This window comes from Hyperolius riggenbachi, chromosome 1, assembly GCF_040937935.1.
Source record: "Hyperolius riggenbachi isolate aHypRig1 chromosome 1, aHypRig1.pri, whole genome shotgun sequence".
NCBI lineage: Eukaryota > Metazoa > Chordata > Amphibia > Anura > Hyperoliidae > Hyperolius > Hyperolius riggenbachi.
Window position 1 is genome coordinate 148,784,942 of NC_090646.1, and position 25,279 is coordinate 148,810,220.

A 25,279-nucleotide genomic window follows, 5' to 3' on the forward strand; every position below is an offset into this window, starting at 1 on the left:
GAGTGGCGCTGATTGGCCGGCGGGACCACGTGATGTGGAGCGAGACACTCCGCATCACGTGGTCCCGCCGGCCAATCAGCGGCCGCCAGTGCAGTGTATATTAAGTAGCCATGTGCGCGGTTACTGTAGCGGCATCTCCCCGCCTCCTCTCCGCCCCCCACTGAGCATGTGCAAACAGTCTGAACGCACAGCATGCTGCACTTTCACTACAACGTGCAGTGTTTCATGTAACGCAACGTGGGCACTGTGAACTTGTGTTACATTGCTGTGCGTTGGGGGAGTGTTACAGGCTGCACTAACGTGCACCTGTAACGTCCCACTGTGAAAGCAGCCTAAAGGCAAATCCTGTATCTTGGCACCTAATATGAACATTATTGGCAGTCACAAGTAAGGGTGGCAACACACCATACAATTTTTTCACAATGTATTTTCAATTCAAGAATTACAATCAATCTATTTGAGAAATCTGACCAATATGTAACACGCGTGTTCAATATTTCCCCAATTATGAAATGAAATGATCAAAAACTCTGAAAAAATTGCTCTGGTCTTTAAATCAATAATTTGACAATCTACCCTACACTATTCAATTCTCATAAAGATTGATCCGAAAAATCCACCACTTCCTCAATCAACTTTGATTACAAAAAAAAAACTGAATTCATTCAGATTTCTTAAACAAACAAATTAAAAAAAAAAAAACTTTACATTTTCTGTACAACCGATCGCTTTTATCTAATTGCTGTAAAATTGGATCATTTTATTGAATTGTATTGTTTGTGGCCACTTTAACAAAAGTAGGGATAGAGGTTCAAAGGTGCTCACATACTATATAGTTAGTTATAGAACAGGGAAACTATCAATATCTTCCAAATACTGGTTTACCTGTGCTACCACCTTGCTCTGTTTAAATATTCGATAAGATTTCAGCTGAAAGGCTGTCTAATATCATTCTGACCACTGCAGTTGCTAGTTTTGTCCTGCTTGATGGCAATATAAAGCAGTGGGAAGTGCACATTGTGCACTGCTGCTACCTGCGGACTCCCTCACACTCTTCCTGGGACCCACCAAATACATTTAGCTGGATTCAATGTTAATAGAAAAACGAACTTTGAATCTGACAATATTGACTACTATATGAGCAAGTTTTTTTTATGAATGGAGGATTTTATCATGCTGATAGAATTTGCCAGTTATCTGTGATGCAACAAAAAGCATCGATAATAATTTCAGTTGGTTTGGTGCAAAGAATCGATCAAAATAATGATTGGACCTGACAGTAAATTTTAATCGATCGGATGTGGCAGGGAAGCAGCAATAGGTTGACTGCCCATAGTGTAGCACTGTTTAATACAAATCAACCAATTTTCTATACAGTTCATGGTGAAATCTAATTAAAATCTGTGTGCAGTGTATGGGGGGGGAATCCAACCTCTCTCTATTCAGATCAGAGAGGGATTGATCTGTTCGCCACATTAGGTGGCAATCTGAACGTGTATGGCCACCTTAAAGTCCTGTCCCCATTGCACAGGCTTCTTACATTACACATTGCTGTTCGCACTAGTGTGACGCAATCTGTCTGAAATTACACACCCACAGGATGCATGATTTTTGATTGCTGCAGTTGTGTTTCCCTCCCATCCGGTGCAAATGACTGATACTTTGCATGCACACCAGAAATCACATAGCAGCGCACTTGGGAAAGCATGTGCCCTTGTTTTCTGTGCGTTTTGCAATATGCAATGAAATCAAGGGCTACATTTTTTGGGTCTCTATCATTCTGTGTGACATTGCACTACAAACTCCAGTTATTTAGAAGAGTGGCCAATTTTACAAGACCTTTCACCCACATGAAACAAAATGTAGAAGTGGCCTGAAAGAGATCATTACGGAGTCCGGCCCCTCTCCCCAGTCTTTAGCCTTCATTGTATTATTAGTGTTTCCATAGGAATGAATAAGCTAAGGTTGCTCTGCCTACTGCTGTTTTCACATCACTTAGCAGGCAAGTCTGTGCCTCTTGGTGTAAGCAGCAGGAGCATCTCTCATAGGCAAGTCACCATGCAAGTGTAATCATTCCTTTCCTCTGTATCTGATCATCTGTCACTGAAGACAAGGACAGCCACCATCTGCCACAAGGGTGAAGGTAAAGTACTTTCAAGGGTGACCTGTGGTGAATTGTCTTGTGCTAGAAGACATGTAACAAGGTCATGAAGCAGAAAAACAAAATACATTTTTCTAAGGTTTTGCACAGTGGCGTAGCAATAGGGGGTGCAGAGGTTGTGACCGCATCGGGGCCCTTGGGCCACAGGGGCCCCGTGAGGCCCTTCCTCAACCACAGTATTAGCTCGCTATTGGTCCTGTGCTGGCAATAATCACTTCTATAGATAACAGTAGTAATAATTAACACACTTTCTCACCCCTTTCTTGCACCTCTGACACGGTGGTTGTGTGTGTGTGTGTATATATATATATATATATATATATATATATATATATATATATATATATATATGTATATATATATATATATATATATATATATATATATATATATATATATAGTGATTGGGGGCCCCAATATAAAATTTGCACCAGGGTCCACAGCTCCTTATCTACGCCACTGGTTTTGCATTAACCATTTTCTAAAAAAGTGTTGTGAAGTGTTTTTTTTTTTTTAGTCTGGTGGAGAGATATGGTCTTGTAACATACCAGGTTCAAACATAACTAATATAAATGTATTTCCAATGTACAGTATATACAGTATAACAATTAGGGGCATACGAGTCATTTAGAATGTATTGTGTCTGAAAATTCATGATTCATCCAGAATCTTTATAAATGAAAATGTCATCTGAAACAACTTGTTTTGGCAATACAGATCTGCCATAAAACAGTTGACTAAAGCCACATCAAATATTTGGGTATTTATTTATATAGTGCTCACATCTTCTGCAGTGCTGTACAGAGTATATTGTCTTGTCACTAACTGTCCCTCAGAGGAGCTCACAATCTAGTCCCTTCCATAGTCTATGTATCGTGTAGTGCATGTATCCTAGTCTAGGGCCAATTTTAAGGGGAAACCAATTAACTTATCTGTATGTTTTTGGCATGTGGGAGGAAACTGGAGTGCCCGGAGGAAACCCACACAGACACAGGGAGAACATACAAAATCCTTGCAGATGTTGACCTGGCTGGGATACAAACCGGGGACCCAGCGCTGCAAGGCGAGAGCGCTAACAAGTATGCCACCGTGCTGCTGAGGGTATCACCTCTTGCTGTTGTATCTGGGTGGAAAGGTGGGCTCTTACTTCTATGCACTGCTGCACTTATTGTTATTTTTACTAAATAAGCTGACTTCAAAATGTTATTGCCTGCGTTATACAAGATATATACACAGGTAGTAGTAGTTGTTTTCAGTTTAGGCACTGAGCAACTACTGCTATTAGGTCTTGTCTGTAAAAGTGCTCACTGGGTGGCAGCATATTCCTCTAGTATTCTAAGATCATGTTTAGAAAGTTTTAAAAATCTTGTATTAATGGTTAAAAAAAACTGAGACTGTTGGGATAAGTACCTTTACAGCATATCTGGCTGAGAACTGGTGTTGAGTGGCCCCAGTACATCTTAAGAAAGTGTGTTGGATTGAACAAATTCAGAGAGGCATACTTAACCTTACATGTAAGCTGGAATTATCTGCATTCAAATAATGAATTGACCACCTCTGGTGTAAACGCAAACTATTTTAAGCAGATGTACAGACCAACAAAGTTTTTAAGTGGGGGCTCTTATTATGGAGATATTCAGATTATTGACTACCAATATCAGAACTTTTTAATACAAATGAGAGATTTTATTAGGAACACGTATGTGTGACTTATTAATGGGTAGTATAAGGCTATGATATTGACTTTTAGTATAAACATATATATGGCTATAGATACAATTGTTGCATAATTACTAAAAACCTATCCGCTCCTGAGTTAAGAATGGTGATGTATACACAGAAAAGATTTAGACCGTTAACTAATTATCATTAAAAAAGTAATTATAGTGAGGATATACAGTATAGTATCTCCCTATCATCATCATCATTATTATTATTTATTGGATTATATAGCACCAACATATTACACAGCGCTGTACAATTCATAATATTACAGACAATGATAACAGGGGTGACCAACAACATAAACACAGGTAATAAGCAATAAGACACACAATACCAGATCATACACTGTAGTAGTAGTCCAAGTAATTAAGGTTCACGGTATGATGAGAGTAGGATGCACGATCAGGTAGGATACACAAGCAGTCGAAAGGACTGGTTAGCAAACCGGCTTTTCAGAAAGCAAATCCTATCTTTATTCTTCAATTCATGTGTCAAAACACCATAATGTTGACAGTTGTTTCAGGGCCACACAGGGTCCCTTTCTACAGAACAGGGCAGACATATGTTGCATCGTATGTCTGTACTGTTCTGAAGAAGGGGACCCTGTGTGGCCCCCGAAAAAATTGTCAACAATATGGTGTTCTGACACATGAATTGAAGAATTAAGATACGATTTGCTTTCTGAAAAGCCGGTATGCTAAGGAGTCCTTTCGACTGCCTGATCTACATAGAATGCTGCTTTACATCCATGGTTAAGCACTCAACTTATGGTAAGGTGTGCTACTCCTCACCCTCATACTTCTAGGTAGGATACACAAGGAGGGAGGGGTAGACCTTGAAGAGGTGAGTTTTGACGCTAGTGAGGTGAGGTCTTGTAGTCGTGCATAGACATAGTCTGAAAAACAAAATGGGGAGAACTCCATGCAGATAGTGTCCCGGTTGGGATTCAAAGGGAGAGTCTCAAAGTTGACCTTTTCTTTCTGTACCTCTTGTCACATGATTGCAGAACGCCAGTAACTCTTTGTTTAGCAGCATTAAAATGAAGCTTCCCCCCCCCCCCCCTCTCCACTTCCTCAATCCCTCCAACTCATAGGGGAGAAGTGTGAGGCTACTACAACAAAGGGATTGAAAACTTTATAAAAAGATATGATAAATGCCTAAATAGAGGAGTTGATCATTGTGGAGAAATAATCAGTTGATATTTTAACATCTTATCAATAAAATGCCTTTTAAAGTGAACTTGAGACGAATGATATGGGGCAGATTATACTTACCTGGGACTTCCTCCAGCCCCATGAGGACCCTGGGCTCAATTGCCTTTCTCTTACTCCATTAATTAAAGAACCCTTCCAGTATCTTCAACAGCGACTGTCTTCTGCGCCTGCTCTGCCTGACTGTGCACGTACCCCCTGTCACGCTCCCATGGATAGGTTCATCCTATGCAGGCACAGAACGCTCCAGGCCATGGAAACCTGTTATGGGTGTGCACGAGGCCCGGCCACACAGGTGCAGAAGACCACGACTGCCCCCGACTTTGAAAGATTCCAGAGAAGATCCTGAATTAACGGAGTGGCTGGGTAGGACAGCGATCAAACCCACGGTCCTCATGGGGCTGTGGAAGCCCCAGGTAAGTATAAATTGCCCGTTATCATTCATCTCAGGTACCCTTTAACCTCCCCGGCGTTCTATTGAGATCGCCAGGGAGGCTGCGGGAGGGTTTTTTTTCAATAAAAAAAAAACTATTTCATGCAGCCAACTGAAAGTTATTGGTTATTATTGGCAATTATATTGGTAGAAAAAAACAAAAAATCTCATAGGAGATAAATGTTCATCTTCAATTTAAAATAACTTTCCGCCACTTTTCAACTATAAAGTAGGGGGAAAAGTACTATCAGAATTATTTTGAGCATGTTCTTGCTTTCTGGTGGCTTAACAGGCATTTCATTGACAAGTTTAAAATTATCACCTAGGTCCTAGGAGAAAACTCAGGTAAAAAAAAGTGAATTGCATACGGGCACATGGCCGATATGCAATTATTTTTTTCTCCTGAGTTTTCTCCTAGGTGATATTTTTAAACTTGTAAGTAAAATGCCTTTAAAAAAAAAAAAATTGTTTTGATAGTACTCTTTTACCTAATTTTTGGTACCTTTTCAATTGCTGAGTGCTGGAAAGTTAGTTTAATAGAAAATGAAAAATGATCTCCTTGGAGAAAACTCAGGTGAAAAAGTTAATAGCATATGGGCCCATGGTCCATATGCAATTAACTTTATCTCCTGAGTTATCTCCTAGGTGATATTTTTAAACTTGTCAATAAAATGCCTTTTAAGCCACCAGAAAGGAAGAAAATACTCAAAATAATTTTGATAGTACTTTTCCACCAACTTTTTGGTACTTTTTAAGTTGAAAAGTGCTGGAAAGTTATTTTAAGGCTGGTTTCACAGTGGGACGTTACAGGCGCACGTTAGAGCAGCCTGTAACGCACCCCACCGCACAGCAATGAAAAATCAATGGGCTGTTCACAGTGCCCACATTGCGTTACAGTGTAACGCTGCGCCATAATATAACATACTGCATGCAGTACTTTGTAAGCGGCAGAGCCGCGTTAGACTGTTTGCACATGCGCAGTAACGTTGGGGAGGAACGGAGAGCAGCCAGGTACATGGGTAATTAATATTCACTGCACGTTGTGACGTGCAGTGTTTACTTCCTGGAGCGGCCGCTCTGTGCGGCGATTGGCTGCCGGGACCACGTGATGCCGCATGCGTCCAAGAGTGCGCATCACGGCATCACGGACGCCAGAGTGAGCTGCACAACGCGGCTCACTCTGACGTCCAAAGCAGGGAGCACCAGTCGTTGCGTTAGGGGCACGTTGTGCGACCATAACGTCCCCTAAAACGCAACGTCCTGGTGTGAAACCAGCCTAAATTGAAAATTAAAAATTATCTCCTAGGAGAAAACTCGGGTGAAAAAGTGAATTGCATATTTCACTTTTTCACCAGCGTTTTCTCCTAGATGATATTTTCACACCTTATAATAAAATGCTTTTTAAACCACCAATAAGCAAGAAAATACTTGAAATAATTTTAACAACACCTCCTCACCAATGTTTGGGTACTTTTTCAGCTTGTAAAAAGCTTTTTTTTTTTTAAGAGAATATGAAAATTATCTCTTAGGAGATAAGACAGGAGAAAAAGTAGGTGATATTTTCACAACTTGTCATAAAATGCATTTGAAGCCACAAAAACGAGCAAGAAAATACTCAAAATAAATCTCATTGTACTTTTTGACCAACTTTTGGGTACTTTTTCAATTGTAAAATGCTGGAAAGTTAGTTTAAAGAGAAAATGAAAATGATCTCCTAAGAGATAACTCGGGTGAAAATGTTAATTGCATATGGCCCCATGGGCCATATGCAATTCACTTTTTCTCCTGAGTTTACTCCTAGGAGGTACTTTTTCATCTTTGATTTAAAATAACTTTTTTAGCACTTTGCAATGGAAAAAGTACCAAAAATAAGGTGAAAAAGTACTGCCAAAATTATTTTGAGTATTTGTTTGCTTGCTGATGGTGTTAAAGGCATTTTATTTACAAGTTGTGAAAATATCACCTGGGAGAAAACTCGGGTGAAAAAGTGAATTGCATATGGCCCCACGGGCATATGCAATTAACGTTTTCACCTCAGTTATCTCCCAAGTGATAATTTTCATCTTCTCTTTAAACTAAATTTTCAGCATTTTGCAATTGAATAAGTACACAAAAGTTGGTGAAAAAGTACTATCAAATTTATTCTGAGTATTTTCTTGCATGCTGGTTGTTTGAAAGGGATTTTATGACAAGTAGGGGAAATATCACTTAGGAGAAAACACAGGAGAAAAAGTGAATTGCATATGGGCCCATGTGTCTAAAATACACATGTACTTCAACAAGGGCAGTTGTTACCCAATGCAGATGGTAAACTGCAGAGGGCCAGTGTTTGGCAACCACTACAAGTAACATCAGTAAACTACAAGGCATTGTCGACGAGCAGGTGGATCCTGCCACTAAAATTGTCCTGTCACCAATAACTTCATATGGATAAACACATCTTAGATTTAATATCCTTTTTGTTGATCACCTTTATTTTATATTTTTTATGTTTTGTTTATGGTTTTTCTAGATTATCACAGCTTACACTCATATACATGAAAATATGGATCGATTACAAAGGAGTCGCACAGCTAGTTTTACTGATCGGAAGAGTCACGATGCCAAAGTAAAGCTTTGTAAAGAAAATACCGTCATTGGAATACAGAGATGCTACACCTCCTCTGGACGACTTATGCAGGTGTGTTTGGTGGATGTAATTCCTCTACAATTTGTGACTTCTCCTTTTGTGTTTCCAAAATGCAGGGCTAGAGGAAAACACGGCCCAAGGAGTAATGTAGATGTCTTTAGACAGTTCTTACAAGTTTCACATGAACAAGAAGAGACAGTGAGTGCAATATGAAAATCTTTCCTTGGTACACATTATTAATTTTTTGAAAGAAACACATTTTTTATTTTGAGTGACCAATTACCGACCAATTTTACCACCTCTGTGTAGTATGAAGCTTAACAAATATTGGGCTTGGTTTATCAAGCAAAGCAGCGCGGCTTAATGAGCTGTAGTGCGCCCCGTGCAAACCTTACATAGCAGTGTGCGCTGCAATGTAAGGAGTGTGCCTTCCTTAGTTACGCACATTGCTTCCTTAGCAATGTAAGGTGTGCATAGGGCGCACTACAGCTCATTAAGCCGTGCTGATTTAGCAGCGCTGCTTGATGAATCAAGCTCATTGAATACTATGAGCAGATTGTAGGTAAATTCTCACACTACATAGAGGTGGTAAAATTGGTCAGTAATTGGCCAATCATAATTGAAAGTGTGTACCAGGCTTTAGTCTAAAGGTGCCTACACACATCCAGTTTTGATTGTATTAAAAATCTGTCCGCCCTCACACAACATGGAAGTTTTAAATGTGGTCAGTCATAGGCCAATCAATATGGAATTTGTGTATGCATTGCAGACAGAATAACATTCTGAAACCACAAGTTTATCACACTAATATAGCTAATTAATTTTACAGAGTTAAAAAAAATCTAATTTGCAGGCTTCTGTTTCAGGCTCTTTTGGCCTAGGTGACTATGCATATGAGTGCGATACCGCACAATGAGTAAGTGAGTAAGTGCGATACTGCACAATGAATAGAGTATAATGCAATACATTACATTCAATGCACTCGAGTCATCATGCATAAGGGCCTGAGCCCATTAACGCAGTTGAGTGCAGTTGTGCGCAGTTGTGTCCGCTTTTCAGCATCTGTAACATTGATGTGTTTCTGAAAAGCGGACACAACTGCGCACAACTGCGTTAGTGGGCTCAGGACCTAAGACAACTCACTTTATTCTGCTTACCCAGGGGCGTAGCAATAGGGGTTACAGAGGTAGCCACTGCACCGGGGACAGTATTAGCTCTCTATTGGTCCTGTGCTCATAATAATCACTTCTATAGATACTTTAAATAGTGGTAGTTATTAACAAACTGCTCCCCATCCCCTTCTTGCACCTCTGACACTGTAGTTGCCATCGGCAGGTTTTGGTGCACCGTATCAATTGCTATGTATAGAGTGCTTGGGGGGGCCCCATTGTAAAACTTGCATCGGGGCCCACGACTCCTTAGCTATGCCACGGTGCTTACCGCAGTTTAGTGAATACACCCCAAAAAAAAATCCTCATGGACCTAACGTTACATTCTCTAGTTAAAGGGAACCTTAAAGGAGTTATCAGGCTAACCTTAACAAAATAAGTGCTACTTACCCAGGGCTTCCTCCAGCCCCAAGCTCCCAGCATGTCCCTCGCCGCAGCTCTCCCCGCAGCCGTTCGCCGCAGGTCCGTCCCGGTCCCTGGCGATGACGTCAGAGCGACCTCCAGGTCAGCCTGTACTGTGCCTGCACGAGCGGCTCTGTCAATCACCTAGAACTACTGCGCAGTCCGCTCTGGTCCATGTGGCGGTGATTGACAGTGCCGCTTGAGCAGACGCAGTACAAGTCGACGGTCAGCCTGACGTCATCACCGGGGACCAGGAGGCAGCGGTGGCGAACGGCTACGGGGAGAGCTGGGGAGAGGGACATGCTGGGAGATTGGGGCTGAAGGAAGCCCCGGGGTAAGTAGCACTTATTTTGTTAAGATTAGCCTGATAACTCCTTTAACTAAGAGGGATATGAATGTTTCCTTTTAAACAATACCAGTTGCTTGGCAGTCCTGCTGATCTCTTTGGCTTCTCAGTTTAGGTTCCCTTTAATATGAAGATAATGCATTTTTGGAGGGAACTCAAGAGGGAAAAGCTTTACAGCTTCTCCTTACTGCCTCCCCAATTTACATCTATAATGTTTGGTTCACTACTGATAAGCATGTGCTGTTCTATGGAAAAAAGGGAAAAGATGAGCTGGAATGAGTTGCTGGAATGAGTTACTGGCATCTGGGCAGGACATAGAAATAGCGATCGGCATGGATTTCCAGCAGGCTTGATCACTAATGAGTTGCTGCCTTGTCAGAGGATGTTGAGGGACATTTGTACACACTTGTAAAAAGTGCCCAAAACAATCTTAGATGACTGTTCTAGGTGACCTAAGTTTGAAGTGTATATAGGCCTTTCATCCTGAAGTGGCTAAGTGTTTACTTGTAGAAAGGTATGATAGAGCCGTTAACGTCATCTCTCACAGAGGTCCTCAGATTTCTGGCATGGCCCCATTTCTTTCAAAAACTACATCATGTTATATGCGTACAACAATAAGCAATATGATTACAATGCCTATATTATGTACAGCATTGCTCAGACACTATTAACCAAATACTCTCATTCTGCTTACATCTATTAACTGGAGACCTCTTCTGTTCACTTGTGATACTCTAAATTCACCGCAAGTCTCCCACCAAGCAGGCAGATGACACAGGAAGTTGCAAAGGTGGATTAGGAAGTAGTGGTTGTCACTTGCTCAGCTATCTAATTTGGGAAATGTGCAATCACAAAACTAGCCCAAAATACTAAGACTTCCTTTGGAAGATACATTGGTTCAAACTGATGTACTTTAGCTTTATATTTAGCTATTTCTCTGAGTCCTGATTGTAAACACTCTTTACTTTCAATAATTATGTTTCCAAGTCCATGACTGAAGCAGGCCACATCACAGCAACGAGTTTGTTCCATAAATTTTCAGCAGCCATTATAGCTATGTATACAGTTACAAGTGTGACATGATTATTAGCAGTTAGAATGGACATTAGTAGTTACTGAAGATGGAAATTTCATTACTGCAGCAAATCATTTGAGTAACATAGCCCTTACTTTTGTTACATTAATATATATAATTAGTCTTGCACTACTGCACATTAGTGTAATGTGTATCTGTAGGAATTTGCTGCTCTCTTTACTCCTGCTAGACAAGTTCTGGTTGTGCAACCTGAGCTGAGAGTTCTATGTTCAAGTCCAAATAATGTGTGGAAACACAGTGAGCCTGCTTCCTCTTTTGTGGCTTCGATGAGTGACAGCTCTGACCTGCTGTTAATGGAGGGAAGCGGTGTGTAATTAGCAGCAGAGCTGTGATGCCCTCCAGGGGAGTACACAAACAGGTAGAGTGTGTGTTGCTAAGGGGACGTCAGTTTGGTTCTAGCTTGGAACTTCCCTTGGACTCTGCCCATTTATAAAGATTGGACAGGTATAACAGATACTGCTTTTGTCTCCTTGTGGGGATTCATCAGGACCTGAAGGATTATCTCTCCATGTGAACTGCTTTGCAGAAAGAGCATATCATCAATCTTGTATCTAGATGGATTATCAGTTGTCTCCTGGCTTATAATTACAGAGTATTCTTCATTACTTCATGTTAAATGAAAAAAAGCTGAGGATTAAGCAGCAAGCGAAGTAGCAATGGAATGAAATAAACCATGGCGAGTTTATTTGTGACCACGCCTGCTGAGCTGAACAGTGTGGGGCATATAGTGTTTGGATGAGTTGTGGATTCTGCACTCTTCTGGTGTATATTGGAGATCTGCTAACAGACCAGCAGCACATGCTGCTAATCTCTCTGTAGGGAGGCAAATTATAGCACTGTGTACTCTGCAGTGCTTTCTTGTCTCTATACTCTGCTGCTGCTTCTACTGTTCATTCCACCAGGACTGCCATAAGTAGTTATTTTAAGTCATAAAACAATTCGCAGAATAATTAAAGTAATAATATAGTAATGTTCTGGAGGATCTAACACTGAAAGAGAAGAAGAATGTGGACGCTGTATATGAAAGGGATTACCCCGCGCAGAAAAAAAGCGCAAAAAGTAAGTGCAGTGTTCATTTGGGAGACATACACCAATATGTGTACATTTCATTTTTTTTAAAGGACACCTGAATTGAGAGGGATATGGAGGCTGCCATATTTATTTCCTTTTAGACAGTACCAGTTTCCTGGTTATCCTGCTGGTCCTCTGTCTCTAAAAATTTTAGCCAAAGACCCTGAACAAGCATGCAGAAGATCAAGTGCTTCTGACATTATTGTCAGATCTGACAAGATTAGCTGCATGCTTGTTACTGGTGTGATTCAGACACTCCAAATAGATTAGCAGGGCTGCCAGGCAACTGGTATTGTTTAAACAAAATTAAATATGGCAGCCTCCGTATACTTCTCGCGTCAGGTTCCCTTTAAATGAACTTGAGCTTTAATTTTAATTGATGTTGATAAATAGGCAAGATTCACAATTATCATTCCAAAAACGGAATCTTTTTTCGCATTCGTTTTTTTTTCATGTTAAAAATCTTATGTGATTTTTAAAGTCGATGGGAATTTGCATGTGATGTGTGGATTTATGCTGCAAGATGCAAGCTTTTTTTCGCAACGCAATTTCGCAAATTTTCTATGAACACTAATAATAATAATTGCCGATTACTCCAGCCAAAATGTTATAACTTTGAAAAGCATGGGGACAGGTTAAAACCTCTGAGGATTTACTGCTGTCTGTGTCTAAGTCCACAATAAGCTTCATTTCAACATAAACACATGTATAACAATAACCCGAGTAACAAGTAAACAAATACACATTTTTTTCAGTGTAGACCGTTTCCTTGATATGGAGTTGGCTGACATGACATATAATTACATATGGATAAACCTCTTACTTTACGCAACACTAACTACGCAGTTAATAAAACATATTAAGCATTTAATAACAACAAGGTTGGAGGAGCCCAGTATATATAAAATGATTAAAACAGTATAAAAAGTAGAGACAGTGTTCAGTGTTGGTCTTATCTCTCCTAAAGAATTGAGCCAGTAAAACTGGAAACAGTTTTATTCAATCACAATAAAAGGCCATGCGTTTCGTGGGTGCTTGCCCGGTTCCTCGGATCAGTAAAGATCAAAAAGCACTTTTCGGCCTGGCTGACAAGCATGAGCACCTCCATGTTTAAGCATTTAAACAGCTATAACTAATATAAATGTTATCTTCATGGTTTTTAGCTTACAGACTTAATTGACATTATCACTGCAATTTCTACATTAGGCGCTAAGGGTGCAAGAAGCACACTAGAGAAGAATCGGCAAGATAAATATGAGGAAGAATAGAAAGAGACTAACTGTTTAAAGTCAAAGAGAAACTTACTTTCTGATCAGGTGACACCGCAAATTGCCAAGCATTGCTTATAGTAGGAAGACTTTTTGGTCTCTTTTATCCCCCTATACATTCCTAGTGGTTTGGGTCACCCTGAGCTGCTTGGTTACTCTGTTACAAAATAAGTACAACAGTAAGAAATTAAATAAAAAATTTTTCCTTAAAATCAGTTAGTGAAAATATATTTCATATTTACTTTTTGAACACCATTCTTAAATAGCAAAAACATTTATTGAATTTTATTTTTTCATAATAAAAACGGATTTGGGTTTCTTTACAAGTGACACACGTAACACTATGATTTGGTAAATAAGGTTTGACTATGTGATGGAGGACTGAGTGACAACAGGCATTATAATGATTTTGCTATGGGGACACATCACACATAAGGCCAGATGGCTATGTATATGGCAGGGGATATGCCACTACAGTGTTTCTCTGCAGTCTGCATTGTTTCTGTAGAAGCAGCTTGTGAAATTAAGAAATGTAGCAGTGTGAAGGCATGCTGCCTGGTGCTGGAGCATTCTCCTGGCTGGAATATGGTTACATGGATTAAGTGGAAATAATGACTCAGGTAAGCCTCTTTCATGGCAAGAACATTGTGCATGTTTGCAGTCATTAGCAGATTGCTAAACTGTAACTATGTAATTATCCTGAAGGACATTTCCTTCCAATTCACATAACTCTAAATGAAGGAGACTACTACAGGGTCAATGGATTTTAGGGTAGACAGTGACATTTATAAATCCCTAGCAATAAAAATAAACTACACTTTAGAGATACATGTTGGAAAACCTCATTGTGGAAGTGAAGATATTTCTAGCCCAGAGTCCAGTAGGGCCATATTGAATGTAGAGATGGGCCGAACCAGGGCTGTATTTAGGGTTTGGGCTCCCCTAGGCACACCAAACCTACGGCGCCCCCTAGGAGAACGTTGGCAAAAAAGGGCGTGGCCACAGAATGCAGTGGGTGTGTCCATAACGCAGTGGGTGTGGCTAATTAAAATATCCTAGTAAGAGTGCAGCCCAAAGTCAGTGGGGCCATGATTTCTCCCTGGGTATGAGTAAAGTGACCTTAAAAAAGCAAGTAGGAAATGTCCCCCCCCCCAAAAAAAAAAAACCCCACACATTAGCCAGTGTTCTCTCGCAAAAAATAGTGGTAGGTATTAGAGTGTGAGCTCCCCTGAGAAAAGTCAGTACCATGACTGTTCTCTGCAAAGTGCTGCAGAATATGCCAGTGCTATATAAATACATAATAATATGGTAGGACATTAGACTATGGGAGAATTAGATTGTAAGCTCCTCAGAGGATAGTCAGTGACATGACTAAGTACTCCGTGAAGTACTGCTGAAGATGTAAGTACAATATAGTACAGTGGTATGTGGCAAACAAGAGAGACAAGAAATCCGGGCACCAGCCAGCAGAAGTTGCTGTTCAAAAAACACCTTTAATTCATCCCCAAGATCCCCGACAGATTAGTGCAAAAGCCTAGTACAGTGGTATGGCAGCATGATGGCGTAGTGGTTAGCACTCTCGCCTTGCAGTGCTGGGTTCCTGGTTCGAATCCTAGCCAGGTCAACATCTGCAAGGAGTTTGTATGTTCTCCCTTTGTCTGTGTGTGTTTCCTTAAGACACTCTGGTTTCCTCCCACATCCCAACAACATACGATACAGATAAGTATAACGTTAATTGGCTTCCCCTAAAAATTGGCCCTAGACTACGATACATACATAGACATATGACTATGGTAGGGATTAAATTGTGAGCCCCTCTGTGGGACAGTTATGTGACAAAACAATACATACTCTGTACAGCGCTGCGTAATATGTTGGCGCTATATAAATAATTAGTATAAGTACAGAAGCCAGGTCTATAGGTGTCCAAATGTAGACATACTATAGGTGTCCCCAGTATAGATATCCAGGTCTATAGGTATCCCCAGTTTAGGTAGTAGTCAGAGGCGTAACTAGAAATCACTGGGCCCTCTTGCGAGAATTTGGATGGCCCCCCCCCCCCATAGGTGCCAAATAATCATAATGTGGCAGTGTTTCACCATAAAATAATCGAAATGTGTGCAGCATTTCAGCAGAGAATAATCACGAGTGTAACATTTCAGCAAAGAATAATCGCAATGTGGGCAACATTTCACCAGAAAATAATTGCAATGTGGGCAGCATTTCACCAGAAAATAATCGCAATGTGGGCAACATTTCACCAGAAAATAATCACAATGTGGGCAACATTTCACCAGAAAATAATCGCAATGAGTGCAACATTTCAGCAAAGAATAATCGCAATGTGGGCAACATTTCACCAGAAAATAATCGCAATGTGGGCAACATTTCACCAGAAAATAATCGCAATGTGGGCAACATTTCACCAGAAAATAATCGCAATGTGTGCAGCATTTCAGCAGAGAATAATCACGAGTGTAACATTTCAGCAAAGAATAATCGCAATGTGGGCAACATTTCACCAGAAAATAATCGCAATGTGGGCAGCATTTCACCAGAAAATAATCGCAATAAGTGCAACATTTCAGCAAAGAATAATCGCAATGTGGGCAACATTTCAGCAGAGAATAATTGCAATGTGGACAACATTTCACCAGAAAATAATCACAATGTGGGCAACATTTCACCAGAAAATAATCGCAATGAGTGCAACATTTCAGCAAAGAATAATCGCAATGTGGGCAACATTTCACCAGAAAATAATCGCAATGTGGGCAACATTTCACCAGAAAATAATCGCAATGTGGGCAACATTTCACCAGAAAATAATCGCAATGTGGGCAACATTTCATCAGAAAATAATCACAATGTGGGCAACATTTCACCAGAAAATAATCGCAATGAGTGCAACATTTCACCAGAAAATAATCGCAATGTGGGCAACATTTCACCAGAAAATAATCGCAATGTGGGCAACATTTCACCAGAAAATAATCGCAATGTGGGCAACATTTCACCAGAAAATAATCACAATGTGGGTAACATTTCAGCAAAGAATAATCGCAATGTGGGCAACATTTCAGCAGAGAATAATTGCAATGTGGGCAACATTTCACCAGAAAATAATCACAATGTGGGCAACATTTCAGCAAAGAATAATCGCAATGTGGGCAACATTTCAGCAGAGAATAATCGCAATGTGGGCAACATTTCACCAGAAAATAATCGCAATGTGGGCAACATTTCACCAGAAAATAATCGCAATGTGGGCAACATTTCACCAGAAAATAATCGCAATGTGGGCAACATTTCACCAGAAAATAATCGCAATGTGGGCAACATTTCACCAGAAAATAATCGCAATGTGGGCAACATTTCACCAGAAAATAATCACAATGTGGGCAACATTTCAGCAAAGAATAATCGCAATGTGGGCAACATTTCAGCAGAGAATAATTGCAATGTGGGCAACATTTCACCAGAAAATAATCACAATGTGGGCAACATTTCAGCAAAGAATAATCGCAATGTGGGCAACATTTCAGCAGAGAATAATTGCAATGTGGGCAACATTTCACCAGAAAATAATCACAACGTGGGCAGCATTTCAGCAGTAAATCACACAGTGGGCAGCATAACACCAGTGGGCTGGCTGAGTACCTGGCTGGGTGAGCGGGTAGTGGGCTGGCTGGGTAGCTGGGTGAGTAAGCAGTGGGCAGGCTGAGTAATTAATTCAAGTATTTGTATAGCGCCTTTCTCCTGTCGGACTCAAAGCACTTGCGAGGCAGATACTAGAGCGCACTCAGTAGGCAGTAGCAATGATAAGGAGACTTGCCCAAGAAACTCCTTACTGAATAGGTGCTGGCTTACTGAACAGACAGAGCCGAGATTTGAACCCAGGTCTCCTGTGTCAGAGGCAGAGCCCTTAACCATTACACTATCCAGCCACTGCCTGGCTAAGCGAGCGGGCAGTGGGCTGGGTACCAGGCTGGGCGAGCGGGCAGTGGGCTGGGTACCAGGCTGGGCGAGCGGGCAGGCTGGGTACCTGGCTGGGCATGCGTGCTGGCTGGGTACCTGGCTGGGCAGCGGGCTGGCTAGGTACCTGGCTGGGCATGCGGGCTGGCTGGGTACCTGGCTGGGCAGCGGGCTGGCTGGGTACCTGGCTGGGCATGCGGGCTGGCTGGGTACCTGGCTGGGCAGCGGGCTGGCTGGGTACCTGGCTGGGCAGCGGGCTGGCTGGGTACCTGGCTGGGCAGCGGGCTGGCTGGGTACCTGGCTGGGCATGCGGGCTGGCTGGGTACCTGGCTGGGCATGCGGGCTGGCTGGGTACCTGGCTGGGCAGCGGCCTGGCTGGGTACCTGGCTGGGCATGCGGGCTGGCTGGGTACCTGGCTGGGCATGCAGGCTGGCTGGGTACCTGGCTGGGCAGCGGGCTGGCTGGGTACCTGGCTGGGCAGCGGGCTGGCTGGGTACCTGGCTGGGCAGCGGGCTGGCTGGGTACCTGGCTGGGCATGCGGGCTGGCTAGGTACCTGGCTGGGCAGCGGGCTGGCTGGGTACCTGGCTGGGCAGTGGACTGGCTGGGTACCTGGCTGAGCAGCGGGCTGGCTGGGTACCTGGCTGGGCATGCGGGCTGGCTGGGTACCTGGCTGGGCATGCAGGCTAGCTGGGTACCTGGCTGGGCAGCGGGCTGGCTGGGTACCTGGCTGGGCATGCGGGCTGGCTGGGCATGCGGGCTGGCTGGGTACCTGGCTGGGCAGCGGGCTGGCTGGGTACCTGGCTGGGCATGCGGGCTGGCTGGGTACCTGGCTGGGCAGCGGGCTGGCTGGGTACCTACCTGGCTGGGCGAGCTGGCTCCTGGCTGGGTAGCTGGGCTGCAGTTGCCAGCGCGTCCTTCGCGCTTCTCCCGACTCGCTCCCGCCCTCCAGCAGAGTGGCAGACATGATCCTGAACTCTGCATGCCGCCTCCTGGTCTAGTGACGTCACTAGACCAGGAGGCGGCATGCAGAGTTCAGGATCATGTCCTGACTCCTGTCCGGCCGCTGCCACTGTGCTGGAGGGCGGGGGTGAGAGCTCCCCTCTCCGTCTGTAGGTGCGCTCTCCGCCGCTCCCCCCGCACCCTCCCTGCCATTCCCCGCACCCGGCTCAACTAAAAAAAAATGTTTTTTTATAATTATGAATAAAAAAAAAAATAAAAAATTGAAATATAGGTGGCCGCCCCCCCCGAGGACCCGCTCATGGCACCGGGCCACGGGTGCCTCTTAATAGATACGGCCCTGGGCCGAACTGTTCTGCCGGCGAATACTTTGCAGCGAACCAGCAGTATTCAAAATTCACATTCAACAAAATTTTTTTTCCAAAACAATTTGCGTTTGCATTTTTCCCATAGACTTTAATGGCCGTCAACTTCAGCCGTTAATAGCAAAGCCCCCTTGCGTGCTAGAAACACCAGGGGATCTTCCGAGGATATTGGTGTGGAAACTTTTATTAAAGGTACAGGCAAGTATTTCTGGTTAATTAAAAATATTAAAGGACTTTTTTGTCGTCGTGTTTTTATTTCATTTAACCCTTTGTGGAAATGATAAGGGGTACTTTGTACCCCTATACCCATAATGATGATGATGTACCCCTATACTCACGATGATGCCCCCCAGGGCATCATCGACTCCCGCTTCCTCCTGGAGGTGGGGTAGAGCCCCTTGTTCATGGATTGGACAAGGGCTCCAGGGGAGAGGGGAAGGCTTGGCCGCCTTTCTGCCCCGGAACCCCCATACCATGGACCATGTTTGGCCGGGGCTCCGCATTCTGGCTATCCCAGCCTACAAGGGGTTACAGAGGCTCGGGAGGGGGGACCTCACGTCATTTTTGTAGTTTCTACACTCTGAACATTAAAAGAAAAAAAAAATTCCAAAAATAGGTGAAGTTGCCTGGGATCTTTATACAGTCATATTGCTGCTGTATAGCGATTCCTGGCCAAAGCATTGCAACTTCAGAGGGGTTTCCTACCATGGGGTTTACTGTGTATGAGCCTCCTGAAAATCCCGTCATGTAATTCATTTCTCTTTCTTTTGATATATGTAAATTTACACTATCGTTAGGGTTGCTACATTATCAGCCATTTACCGCATTTAAATGTATTATTTTTTCATATGAAACTTTAAAATCCATTTTCTCAAAAACTATATAAGGTCTTTTTGAAAAAAAAAATTCCTCTTGTAGCCACTGCTTCCTCCACATACCCTGAAATTTTGATGTTTCTAGCACTTAAAGAGAAACTCCGACCAAGAATTGAACTTTATCCCAATCAGTAGCTGATACCCCCTTTTACATGAGAAATAAAATGCTTTTCACAAACAAACCATCAGGGGGCGCTGTATGACTGATTGTGTGCTGGAACCCCTCCCACAAGAAGCTCTGAGTACCGCGGTACTCTGGGCAAACTGCCACAATGTAACAATGTTCACAGACAGGAACTAGCTGCTTAGAGCTGTCTCTAACAGCCAAAACAGCTAGGAGCAGCTACATAACCTGCCCACAGTAAAAATGTCACCTTGTAATAAATGTCAGAATGTAAATCGGGGAGAGGAAAGATTTTACAATGGGCAAACACTGACTAAATCATTTATACATAATTATGGTAAAAATGAAGCACTTTTTTTACTACATTATTTTCACTGGAGTTCCTCTTTAAGGGGGCTTTGCTACTAACCGCTAAAGTCGGCAGCCATTTGCCTGCCGTTGAAGTCTATGGAGATTCGGAGATTTGCAGATTCTCCAGATTCGCACATTTTTGCGGGGATTCGGACTTGAAATTTGCAAACCCAAAATTTTATATTCGGCCCATCACTAATTGAATGTGGAATGGCAAACATCACAGCACAATGGCATAGTGGATTCTATCTCACCCCCTTGTATGTCCCCCATTTCTATTTCTCCTTGCTTTGGCATTGGCAATGCCTGTATGGATCTTGGTCATGCTAATAAAGCTATTTTGATTTAATATTTAATTGATGTGCATAGCATAATGGCATAGTGGATTGCACTCTCACCTCGCAGTGCTATCGATTGTGGTTCAAAATCTGGGTCAGGACACGATCTGCTTAGAGTTTGCATTCCTATGTTTGTGTCAATTTCTAAAGGTCGATAATCATCTTGGGTTCTGCTCTGTGTACCTCAGTGCCTTAGGTTAACCTTATCTAATAAGGTGTGAGAGCAAAGCCAGGGGGTTCAGGAGGCACATGGGATTTGAGACAAACAGGGCAGAGAACTACTGCACTAGATGTGAGACAGAGATCATATGGGAGTCACTGGACCATGCATAAGATGCAAGACTTTGTATACAGAATAGTAGAGAGGACTGAAGTCTAGAAAGCCAAATAAAGACCCAGAGGCCTAGACACAGAACACCTTGAGAGTGCAAGTCTAATAATAAAGGCAAGGGCTACTCATGCCATGTACAGGCACTGGAAATGGATGAATACAAAATATGCCAGCAATTTCTAAGTCTTTAAATATGCTGAGAAATTGATGGAAAAGTAGCTAGGCCAGATTGCCAAGACACATATAGTCAACAGGCTAGTTTCCAATGGCAGCTTTCAAGCAACATTACATTTACCTGTGCTTTTTAATAGAGAGCTTTTAGGTCACTTTTAGCCAGGGCTGTGGAGTCGGAGCTATTTCGGGTACCTGGAGTCGAAGTTGGAGTCAGAGTTGATGGATTCATAAATTGAGGAGTCAGAGTAGTAGTTGGATGATTTTTGTACCGACTTCACAGCCCTGCTTCATAGCCCTTTATACTTTTCCTAGTGGTTCAGGGTCATCATGAGCTATCTGGGTATTCCTAGGTACTGGTCCATTCCCTAACCCATAGAGCCATATTAATCCATGCCATGCACAGATGAGGACCAGAATGTCCAAACAGGCTTTATGTATGTTAGATTGATGTGGCTCTGTAAAATGTACTAGCTACAGGCTCACCATACACTAGCGGTTCCAGATATAAGCCTTGCTTTCTGGGGCACAAAGAGTTGATTTGCATATTTAGGAGTGAGGCATCATGGGAAACTACAAAAATACATTTAGCCCTAAAGTGGAGTACTTGACAGAGACATAGTATTGTTCTGATGTCCAACGTAATTTCTTCATGCATTTTTATTGATCGTAGATTTTGCTGGAGAGTAGCGTATTATGTTAAAAAAACAACAACTTTAAAATAATAACTGTAATTAATCATTATAAAGAGACTAAACAATATAGGATTGAAAACCCTGTAAAATTCAAATCAAATCACCAAAATAAAGTGTCAGGGACTGGGTTGGTTTGCCACTGTGGCTTTAATGCTGGGAATACACGGTAAGATCCGGCGGCTCGATTAGCCGCCGGATCGACTCCCGCTGCGGCCGCCCGGATCGATTACCGTTCATCCCCACTGGTTGCTTCCTTATCTTCCGCTCGATTTCCGCTATTGTCTGCCCGCGGGTATCGAGTGGGGAATCGATCCGTGCGGTGATCAGACATGTCGGAAATTATCAATCGAGCCATCAGCGGCTCGATTGACAACAAACTATCTACCCGTGTATGCCCAGCATTAGGTGGTTTTTATGCCTGTAAACTTTTGGCTAAGAGTTGACTGCTACAGTATTTGCAGATATCTCTGCTTCAAGGAGCAACAAAGAAATCCTTGAATGAATAATTGGTTATTAAAAGTGGGCTTGGCACAGCTAACAATCACACAATACAGTATGCATAACACAAGAGCTATGGGGACAACAACAAACTTTTATATTCAGGTGAAAAGATGGAGATTTCCTGAAACTGTTTCACAGTGCATTCATAATTGGTTGTCATTTTAAGTTCTTTCACTGAATGGTAATTATCCTTTTAAGATTTTTTTTTTTTTTTTTTTTTTGTATCCAACCGGTTACATTGTAGCTCTCCTGGCATTTTTCTTTGTACAAGTGTAATGTTACTGACTTATAAGTCTGCATTGACTTATTATGATTGTGTACTGGCTCATGTAACCAAGTCCCTGGTCTGACCTGAAAAGGCTCCACTATTGTTTCCCTACTTAACCAGACTTTTATTTTCCAGGAAAAGAAAGAGGCTGTTGCCTTCCCTCCTATTAGCAAGATGCCTCCGACTATATCTCATACAATCAGGGTAAGTGTACCTGTCTGACACTGTCAAGCTTACAAAATCTGCATCAATGAATTTCTACCCCAACCAGTAACAGAAGGCTACCACATTCAACAGGAGAATTTATTATCTATGTTGATCAGGGAATTGCTAATCGTGTTCAGAAGATATTGCCATTGTGGTTAATTCTGGAACTGATTTTTTTGTATAAATCATTGCAGCGCTGGGTCCCCAGTTCGATTCCCAGTACCCTCTGGGTACTCTGGTTTCCTCCCACAACCCAAAAGCATACAGATAAGTTATTTGGCTTCTTCCTAAAATTTGGCCCTAGACTACGATACATACACTACACGATACATATATAGACATATGACTAGGGATAAGTTTATGAGCCCCTCTGAGGGACAGTTAGTGACAAGACAATATACTCTGCACAGAGCTGAGGAAGATGTTGGCGCTATACAAATACTAAATAATAATATTATTACACAGCACATGATGGTGGCATCACTATAGTGTTAACTGGCTTCTTCCCTCCAATATTGGCTCTAGAGTATGGCAGGGCTATCAGACTATGATTAAGGTGTACACACAGCATACACTCAGGGGCGTAACAATAGACCCTGCAAGGGATGCCTCCGCAGGGGAGCCCAGAAGACTCAGGGGGCCCCGTGGGGGAAAAAGTTTGAGAGACTGACAAGCAACTAAGGGCATGGAGAGAAAACGTATTCTACTCTCATACCATTGTTATGTTGACTGCATGTGTCCACTACACAGATAAGGAATCATACACACTTTGGAATTTGTACACTGTCCCTGCTCCCTAGGGTTCGTAAAAAAACATCTGTCTCACACTGCATCAGTTCTGATGACTGCGTGTACAACATTACAAATAAAGATGTCACAGTTGGAAAAAAAGTTGTAGACTGTCCCTCAGAAGAGATTCCTAGATTCTTATCACACACACACACACACACACACACACACACACACACACACACACACACACACACACACACACACACACACACACACACACACACACACACACACACACACACACACACACACACACACACACACACACACACACACACACACACACACACACACACACACACACACACACACACACACACACACACACACACACACACACACACACACACACACACACACACACACACACACACACACACACACACACACACACACACACACACACACACACACACACACACACACACACACACACACACACACACACACACACACACACACACACACACACACACACACACACACACACACACACACACACACACACACACACACACACACACACACACACACACACACACACACACACACACACACACACACACACACACACACACACACACACACACACACACACACACACACACACACACACACACACACACACACACACACACACACACACACACACACACACACACACACACACACACACACACACACACACACACACACACACACACCTAGTGACCTTATGGTGTCTGATTACTGGACACAGTGGAATGGTAAAGATTGATGTCTGACTGCTGCTGCCTCATTGAGAGCTTGTTGACTCACACGGAGTCCCAGATCCTGTAATAACAGTATCAATCAGTGACATTCTGAATGCTTTGCCAAAGTTACAGTGAATATATCTTATGTTCAGCATGTCATTGTTGTTCCTCCATATAGCATGTGCTCTCATGTAGTAAAATAATACGGCGTATGTGTGTGTGTATGTATGTACTGGGAACAGAGCTGCGACAAGTCTTTGTCGGCTGCAAGGGGCTGGAGGAAGCCCCGGGTAAGTCGATCTTGGGGTAGCATAGAATGCCTGACATTAAAGGTGGCCATACATGGTACAATTTTTCATTTTGTGTTTTTCTCTGCATGGGGAAAACACATTGGTCCTCAGTTTTCCTGTGCAGAAGGCGAGGGGGGTGGGGGGGGGAGGACCCTTCCAAAGTTTCGCAGGGGGGCCCAGTGATGTCTAGTTACGCCCCTGCATACACTCGTGACTAGTGTAGTTGACTGAGTGTGGAAAAGGAGGCTTATAGTTGTAGTAAAATACAAGAGCAGTTAACTGAAAAACATCCAAAGGGGCCCATTGGTGTCCTTCGTGTTGCCACTTGCAATAGCTTCCTGCACAGGCTTCAGGTTCTGCCCACAGGAATTCTGCTTATTTATCTAAAGTCAGATTTTCAGCCAGTTTCTTCTACCTTACGCTTGCTATGGCCATGCTTTGATGCATACAACAGGTGGTCCTCACAATGGAACATCATTTTCATTGCCTGATGTTGTTCACCAATTAATAATGAGCTTACTATAAAAACTCAAATGGGTAGAGAAAGAGCAAGTGTTCTGGACCCAGCAGCACCTGTCCTGTATGGCCTAGTGCACACCAGAGCGGTTCGGCTGCGGTTTGCGATCCGCTTGCGGGTGCGGATCCGCTTGGGTAATGTATTTCAATGGGTTGGTGCACACCAGAGCGGAAGGCGTTTTGCAGAAACGCATACTCCCGGGCTGCTGCAGATTTTGGATTGCGGAGGCGTTTCTGCCTCAATGTTAAGTATAGGAAAAACGCAAACCGCTCTGAA

General features: G+C 42.7%; 1 protein-coding gene across 1 annotated transcript in view; it reads left to right on the forward strand.

Annotated features, from left to right (window-relative positions):
* Nucleotides 1-13,511, forward strand: part of RWDD4 (RWD domain containing 4) — a 38,441-nt gene extending 24,930 nt beyond the window's left edge. Inside the window, exons 7-8 of the mRNA XM_068273637.1 lie at nt 8,043-8,357; nt 13,407-13,511. Of these exons, the coding sequence (XP_068129738.1) occupies nt 8,043-8,357; nt 13,407-13,511 (420 nt within the window). The remainder of the gene's footprint in view (nt 1-8,042; nt 8,358-13,406) is intronic.
* The last annotated feature ends 11,768 nt before the right edge of the window (nt 13,512-25,279 follow it).